General features: G+C 50.5%; 1 protein-coding gene across 1 annotated transcript in view; it reads right to left on the reverse strand.

Moving 5' to 3' along the window:
- Positions 1 to 8564, reverse strand: part of LOC124021104 — a 15745-nt gene that overhangs the window by 2792 nt on the left and 4389 nt on the right. Inside the window, exon 4 of the mRNA XM_046336435.1 lies at positions 1149 to 1267. Coding sequence (XP_046192391.1) covers positions 1149 to 1267 — 119 coding nt within the window. The remainder of the gene's footprint in view (positions 1 to 1148; positions 1268 to 8564) is intronic.

Below are 8564 nucleotides of genomic sequence, written 5' to 3' on the forward strand. Positions count from 1 at the left end.
GCTTACTGCTTAGCACTGGGGTCAAACCCACGAACCTCAGAGCCATAGGCAACAGCTTACTGCTTAGCACTGGGGTCAAACCCACGAACCTCAGAGCCATAGGCAACAGCTTACTGCTTAGCACTGGGGTCAAACCCACGAACCTCAGAGCCATAGGCAACAGCTTACTGCTTAGCACTGGGGTCAAACCCACGAACCTCAGAGCCATAGGCAACAGCTTACTGCTTAGCACTGGGGTCAAACCCACAAACCTCAGAGCCATAGGAAACAGCTTACTGCTTAGCACTGGGGTCAAACCCACGAACCTCAGAGCCATAGGCAACAGCTTACTGCTTAGCACTGGGGTCAAACCCACGAACCTCAGAGCCATAGGCAACAGCTTACTGCTTAGCACTGGGGTCAAACCCACAAACCTCAGAGCCATAGGAAACAGCTTACTGCTTAGCACTGGGGTCAAACCCACGAACCTCAGAGCCATAGGCAACAGCTTACTGCTTAGCACTGGGGTCAAACCCACGAACCTCAGAGCCATAGGCAACAGCTTACTGCTTAGCACTGGGGTCAAACCCACGAACCTCAGAGCCATAGGCAACAGCTTACTGCTTAGCACTGGGGTCAAACCCACGAACCTCAGAGCCATAGGCAACAGCTTACTGCTTAGCACTGGGGTCAAACCCACGAACCTCAGAGCCATAGGCAACAGCTTTCTGCTTAGCACTGGGGTCAAACCCACGAACCTCAGAGCCATAGGCAACAGCTTACTGCTTAGCACTGGGGTCAAACCCACGAACCTCATAGCCATAGGAAACAGCTTACTGCTTAGCACTGGGGTCAAACCCACGAACCTCAGAGCCATAGGCAACAGCTTACTCCACGAAGCTATTACCATAATATATATATATATATTTAACATCATCCAAAACCTGAGTCCTATTCTTAACCAGTCTGAATTAATGTCTTAACTGTTACCTGTCAAGGTGTTTCTGATTCAACCCTGTTGTAAAACCTCTAAACACATGGAATGAAAGCAGTCCTAACCAGGTTCAACAAAATTACCTTTGTCAATAATGCGTCACCGTGAAACAATGAGATCTTGTTACAAACACACATATTATTATTATTATTATTATTGTTTAGTGGATGGGTACCAGAGCTGTGGGGGTGGGGTCTGTGCTCTTCAGGACATAGCGTGTCACAGCGATCAGACCAATCAGAACAGCCAGAAGCAGGAACACGCCCACAGCCATGCCCACCAATCTCTGCTGACCTGGAAAGACACACACACACACACACACACACACACACACACACACACACACACACACACACACACACACACACAGGTTACACACACACACACACACACACACACACACACACACACACACACACAGGTTAGATAGATCCTTTTTACTGTGTAACAGAAACAAGGAAGGAAACAGTGAGATCTAATGAAGCTCTGTTCAGCCTGAAACAGTGAGATCTAATGAAGCGCTGTTCAGCCTGAAACAGTGAGATCTAATGAAGCTCTGTTCAGTCTGAAACAGTTTGATCTAATGAAGCTCTGTTCAGCCTGAAACAGTGAGATCTAATGAAGCTCTGTTCAGCCTGAAACAGTGAGATCTAATGAAGCTCTGTTCAGCCTGAAACAGTGAGATCTAAATGGGCCTGAGTAACAGGCAGTTTACTTTGGACATGCATTTCATCTGGAGGTGAAAATAGTGCCCCCTACCCTAATGAAGTTAATGAGACTTTAACCCTAACCCTAACCCTAATGAAGTTAATGAGACTTTAACCCTAACCCTAACCCCTACCCTAATGAAGTTAATGAGACTTTGCAAAGCAATGTCAGAGACCAGTAGTACTGTGAAGAGTGCAAAGAGAGTAATGCAACAAGGTCCCTGAGAGGCAAAGATGTGGACGGGTGGATATGGCTGGTCCCGTGCCACAGAGTTCAGCAGGGTTACAGTAGCTGGAGTACAAAGATGTGGACGGGTGGATATGGCTGGTCCTGTGCCACAGAGTTCAGCAGGGTTACAGTAGCTGGAGTACAAAGATGTGGACGGGTGGATATGGCTGGTCCTGTGCCACAGAGTTCAGCAGGGTTACAGTAGCTGGAGTACAAAGATGTGGACGGGTGGATATGGCTGGTCCTGTGCCACAGAGTTCAGCAGGGTTACAGTAGCTGGAGTACAAAGATGTGGAAGGGTGGATATGGCTGGTCCTGTGCCACAGAGTTCAGCAGGGTTACAGTAGCTGGAGTACAAAGATGTGGACGGGTGGATATGGCTGGTCCCGTGCCACAGAGTTCAGCAGGGTTACAGTAGCTGGAGTACAAAGATGTGGACGGGTGGATATGGCTAGTCCCGTGCCACAGTTCAGCAGGGTTACAGTAGCTGGAGTACAAAGATGTGGACGGGTGGATATGGCTGGTCCTGTGCCACAGAGTTCAGCAGGGTTACAGTAGCTGGAGTACAAAGATGTGGACGGGTGGATATGGCTGGTCCTGTGCCACAGAGTTCAGCAGAGTTACAGTAGCTGGAGTACAAAGATGTGGACGGGTGGATATGGTCCCGTGCCACAGAGTTCAGCAGGGTTACAGTAGCTGGAAATAAACTGTTCTTGAGCCTGCTAGTGAGGGAACGTAAAGACCTGCACCGCCTCCCTGATGGTAGGAGGGCAAACAGTTTGTGGATGTGAAGGGTTCCTGATGATGCCGCGCACCCTAAGCAGACACCGCTTGCGCTGGAGGTTTACGACGGCAGGGAGCTGGGCACCGTGATGTGCTGGGCGGTTTTCACCACCTGTTGCAGGGCCTTCCGGTCGACCACAGAGCCAAACCACACAGTGGGCAGTTAGTCAGTGTCATGTTTGTCATTTATTATCATGTCTTGTCCCTGTGCTCCCCATTCTGTTCGTTTCCCTCTGCTGGTCTTATTGGGTTCTTTCCCTCTTTCTATCCCTCTCTCTCCCCCTCCCCCTCTCACTCTCTCGCTCTCTCTTCTCTCTATCGTTCCGTTCCTGCTCCCAGCTGTTCCTATTCCCCTAATCATCATTTAGTCTTCCCACACCTGTTCCCGATCCTTTCCCCTGATTAGAGTCCCTATTTATTCCTTTGTGTTCCGTTCCTGTCCCGTCGGTTCCTTGTTTAGTATTCACCATGCTGTGATTGCGTTTCGCCCTGTCCTGTCGTGTTTTTGCTGTGATTGTGTATCGCCCTGTCCTGTCGTGTTTTTGCCTTCATCAGATGCTGCGTGTGAGCAGGTGTCTCTGTCAACTACGGCCTGCGCCTACCCGAAGCGACCTGCAGTCTGTGGCCGCTTCTCCAGTTATTCCCCTCTACAGACTAGAGGATTTTTGTTATTCCCTGTTTGGACTTAAATAAACTCTGTTTCTGTTAAGTCGCTTTTGGGTCCTCTTTCACCTGCATGACAGAAGGAACCGACCAAGGAATGGACCCAGCGACTTCAGACGCTCGTTACACTGCCGTCGAGATCCAAGGAGTCATGCTCGGCAGACACGAGCAGGAATTGTCTGCTGCTCGCCATGCCGTGGAGAACCTGGCCGCTCAGGTTTCCGACCTCTCTGGACAGTTCCAGAGTCTACGTCTCGTGCCACCTGTTACTTCCTGGCCTGCCGAGCCTCCAGAACCTAGGGTTAATAACCCACCTTGCTACTCCGGGCAGCCCACTGAGTGCCGCTCCTTTCTCACGCAGTGTGAGATTGTGTTCTCTCTCCAACCCAACACATACTCTAGAGAGAGAGCTCGGGTTGCTTACGTCATTTCACTCCTTACTGGCCGGGCTCGAGAATGGGGCACAGCTATCTGGGAGGCAAGGGCTGATTGCTCTAACAAGTTCCAGAACTTTAAAGAGGAGATGATTCGGGTTTTTGACCGTTCAGTTTTTGGTGGGGAGGCTTCTAGGGCCCTGGCTTCCTTATGCCAAGGTGAACGGTCCATAACGGATTATTCTATTGAGTTTCGCACTCTTGCTGCCTCTAGTGAGTGGAACGAGCCGGCGCTGCTCGCTCGTTTTCTGGAGGGACTCCACGCAGTGGTTAAGGATGAGATTCTCTCCCGGGAGGTTCCTTCAGATGTGGACTCTTTGATTGCTCTCGCCATCCGCATAGAACGACGGGTAGATCTTCGTCACCGGGCTCGTGGAAGAGAGCTCGCATCAACGGTGTTTCCCTGCTCCGCATCGCAACCATCTCCCTCCTCTGGCTTTGAGACTGAGCCCATGCAGCTGGGAGGGATTCGCATCTCGAATAAGGAGAGGGAACGGAGGATCACCAACCGCCTGTGCCTCTATTGCGGAGTTGCTGGACATTTTGTTAATTCATGTCCAGTAAAAGCCAGAGCTCATCTGTAAGCGGAGGGCTACAGGTGAGCGCAACTACTCAAGTCTCTCCATCAAAGTCCTGTACTACTTTGTCGGTCCACCTACGCTGGACCGGTTCGGGTGCTACATGTAGTGCCTTGATAGACTCTGGGGCTGAGGGTTGTTTCATGGACGAAGCATGGGTTCGGAAACATGACATTCCTTTCAGAGAGTTAGAGAAGCCTACGCCCATGTTCGCCTTAGATGGTAGTCATCTTCCCAGTATCAGATTTGAGACACTACCTTTAACCCTCACAGTATCTGGTAACCACAGTGAGACTATTTCTTTTTTGATTTTCCGTTCACCGTTTACACCTGTTGTTTTGGGTCATCCCTGGCTAGTATGTCATAATCCTTCTATTAATTGGTCTAGTAATTCTATCCTATCCTGGAACGTTTCTTGTCATGTGAAGTGTTTAATGTCTGCCATCCCTCCCGTTTCTTCTGTCCCTACTTCTCAGGAGGAACCTGGCGATTTGACAGGAGTGCCGGAGGAATATCATGATCTGCGCACGGTCTTCAGTCGGTCCCGAGCCAACTCCCTTCCTCCTCACCGGTCGTATGATTGTAGTATTGATCTCCTTCCGGGGACCACTCCTCCTCGAGGTAGACTATACTCTCTGTCGGCTCCCGAACGTAAGGCTCTCGAGGATTATTTGTCTGTGTCTCTTGACGCCGGTACCATAGTGCCTTCTTCTTCTCCGGCCGGGGCGGGGTTCTTTTTGTTAAGAAGAAGGACGGTACTCTGCGCCCCTGCGTGATTATCGAGGGCTGAATGACATAACGGTTAAGAATCGTTATCCGCTTCCCCTTATGTCATCAGCCTTCGAGATTCTGCAGGGAGCCAGGTGCTTTACTAAGTTGGACCTTCGTAACGCTTACCATCTCGTGCGCATCAGAGAGGGGGACGAGTGGAAAACGGCGTTTAACACTCCGTTAGGGCATTTTGAGTACCGGGTTCTGCCGTTCGGCCTCGCCAATGCGCCAGCTGTTTTTCAGGCATTAGTTAATGATGTTCTGAGAGACATGCTGAACATTTTTGTTTTTGTCTATCTTGACGATATCCTGATTTTTTCTCCGTCACTCGAGATTCATGTTCAGCACGTTCGACGTGTTCTACAGCGCCTTTTAGAGAATTGTCTCTACGTAAAGGCTGAGAAGTGCTCTTTTCATGTCTCCTCCGTTACTTTTCTCGGTTCCGTTATTTCCGCTGAAGGCATTCAGATGGATTCCGCTAAGGTCCAAGCTGTCAGTGATTGGCCCGTTCCAAGGTCACGTGTCGAGTTGCAGCGCTTTTTTAGGTTTCGCTAATTTCTATCGGCGTTTCATTCGTAATTTCGGTCAAGTTGCTGCCCCTCTCACAGCTCTTACTTCTGTCAAGACGTGTTTTAAGTGGTCCGGTTCCGCCCAGGGAGCTTTTGATCTTCTAAAAGAACGTTTTACGTCCGCTCCTATCCTCGTTACTCCTGACGTCACTAGACAATTCATTGTCGAGGTTGACGCTTCAGAGGTAGGCGTGGGAGCCATTCTATCCCAGCGCTTCCAGTCTGACGATAAGGTTCATCCTTGCGCTTATTTTTCTCATCGCCTGTCGCCATCTGAGCGCAACTATGATGTGGGTAACCGTGAACTGCTCGCCATCCGCTAGCCCTAGGCGAATGGCGACAGTGGTTGGAGGGGGCGACCGTTCCTTTTGTCGTTTGGACAGACCATAAGAACCTTGAGTACATCCGTTCTGCCAAACGACTTAATGCCCGTCAAGCTCGTTGGGCGTTGTTTTTCGCTCGTTTCGAGTTTGTGATTTCTTACCGTCCGGGTAGCAAGAACACCAAGCCTGATGCCTTATCCCGTCTGTTTAGTTCTTCTGTGGCTTCTACTGATCCCGAGGGGATTCTTCCTTATGGGCGTGTTGTCGGGTTAACAGTCTGGGGAATTGAAAGACAGGTTAAGCAAGCACTCACGCACACTGCGTCGCCGCGCGCTTGTCCTAGTAACCTCCTTTTCGTTCCTGTTTCCACTCGTCTGGCTGTTCTTCAGTGGGCTCACTCTGCCAAGTTAGCTGGTCATCCCGGTGTTCGAGGCACTCTTGCGTCTATTCGCCAGCGCTTTTGGTGGCCGACTCAGGAGCGTGACACGCGCCGTTTCGTGGCTGCTTGTTCGGACTGCGCGCAGACTAAGTCGGGTAACTCTCCTCCTGCCGGTCGTCTCAGACCGCTCCCATTCCTTCTCGACCATGGTCTCACATTGCCTTAGACTTCATTACCGGTCTGCCTTTGTCTGCGGGGAAGACTGTGATTCTGACGGTTGTCGATAGGTTCTCTAAGGCGGCACATTTCATTCCCTCGCTAAACTTCCTTCCGCTAAGGAGACGGCACAAATCATTATTGAGAATGTATTCAGAATTCATGGCCTCCCGTTAGACGCCGTTTCAGACAGAGGCCCGCAATTCACGTCACAGTTTTGGAGGGAGTTCTGTCGTTTGATTGGTGCGTCCGTCAGTCTCTCTTCCGGGTTTCATCCCCAGTCTAACGGTCAAGCAGAGAGGGCCAATCAGACGATTGGTCGCATACTACGCAGCCTTTCTTTCAGAAACCCTGCGTCTTGGGCAGAACAGCTCCCCTGGGCAGAATACGCTCACAATTCGCTTCCTTCGTCTGCTACCGGGTTATCTCCGTTTCAGAGTAGTCTGGGTTACCAGCCTCCTCTGTTCTCATCCCAGCTTGCCGAGTCCAGCGTTCCCTCCGCTCAAGCGTTTGTCCAACGTTGTGAGCGCACCTGGAGGAGGGTGAGGTCTGCACTTTGCCGTTACAGGGCACAGACGGTGAGAGCCGCCAACAAACGCAGGATTAAGAGTCCAAGGTATTGTTGCGGCCAGAGAGTGTGGCTTTCCACTCGCAACCTTCCTCTTACGACAGCTTCTCGTAAGTTGACTCCGCGGTTCATTGGTCCGTTCCGTGTCTCCCAGGTCGTCAATCCTGTCGCTGTGCGACTGCTTCTTCCGCGACATCTTCGTCGCGTCCATCCTGTCTTCCATGTCTCCTGTATTAAGCCCTTTCTTCGCACCCCGTTCGTCGTCTTCCCTCCCCTCCCGTCCTTGTCGAGAGCGCACCTATTTACAAGGTACATAAGATCATGGACATGCGTTCTCGGGGACGGGGTCACCAATACTTAGTGGATTGGGAGGGTTACGGTCCTGAGGAGAGGAGTTGGGTTCCGTCTCGGGACGTGCTGGACCGTTCACTCATCGATGATTTCCTCCGTTGCCGCCAGGATTCCTCCTCGAGTGCGCCAGGAGGCGCTCGGTGAGTGGGGGGTACTGTCATGTTTGTCATTTATTATCATGTCTTGTCCCTGTGCTCCCCATTCTGTTCGTTTCCCTCTGCTGGTCTTATTGGGTTCTTTCCCTCTTTCTATCCCTCTCTCTCCCCCTCCCCTCTCACTCTCTCGCTCTCTCTTCTCTCTATCGTTCCGTTCCTGCTCCCAGCTGTTCCTATTCCCTAATCATCATTTAGTCTTCCCACACCTGTTCCCGATCCTTTCCCCTGATTAGAGTCCCTATTTATTCCTTTGTGTTCCGTTCCTGTCCCGTCGGTTCCTTGTTTAGTATTCACCATGCTGTGATTGCGTTTCGCCCTGTCCTGTCGTGTTTTTGCTGTGATTGTGTATCGCCCTGTCCTGTCGTGTTTTTTGCCTTCATCAGATGCTGCGTGTGAGCAGGTGTCTCTGTCAACTACGGCCTGCGCCTACCCGAAGCGACCTGCAGTCTGTGGCCGCTTCTCCAGTTATTCCCCTCTACAGACTAGAGGATTTTTGTTATTCCCTGTTTGGACTTAAATAAACTCTGTTTCTGTTAAGTCGCTTTTGGGTCCTCTTTCACCTGCATGACAGTCAGAATGCTCTCGCCCGTGCAGCGTTAACCTCTGGGATATGTAGCGTCCCACCTGGACATAAACCAGTGAAAGTACAGAGCGCCAAATTCAAATAAATTACTATAAAAATGTAACTTTGATGAAATCACACATTCAATCTACCAAATTAAATCTACACTTGTTGTGAATCCAGCCAATGTGTCAGATTTCAAAAAGGCTTTTCGGCGAAATCAAACGATGCTATTATCTCAGGATAGCACCCAAGCAAACGATGCTATTATCTCAGGATAGCACCCAAGCAAACGATGCTATC

The sequence above is a fragment of the Oncorhynchus gorbuscha genome, unplaced genomic scaffold (assembly GCF_021184085.1).
Source record: "Oncorhynchus gorbuscha isolate QuinsamMale2020 ecotype Even-year unplaced genomic scaffold, OgorEven_v1.0 Un_scaffold_1051, whole genome shotgun sequence".
Classification (NCBI taxonomy): domain Eukaryota; kingdom Metazoa; phylum Chordata; class Actinopteri; order Salmoniformes; family Salmonidae; genus Oncorhynchus; species Oncorhynchus gorbuscha.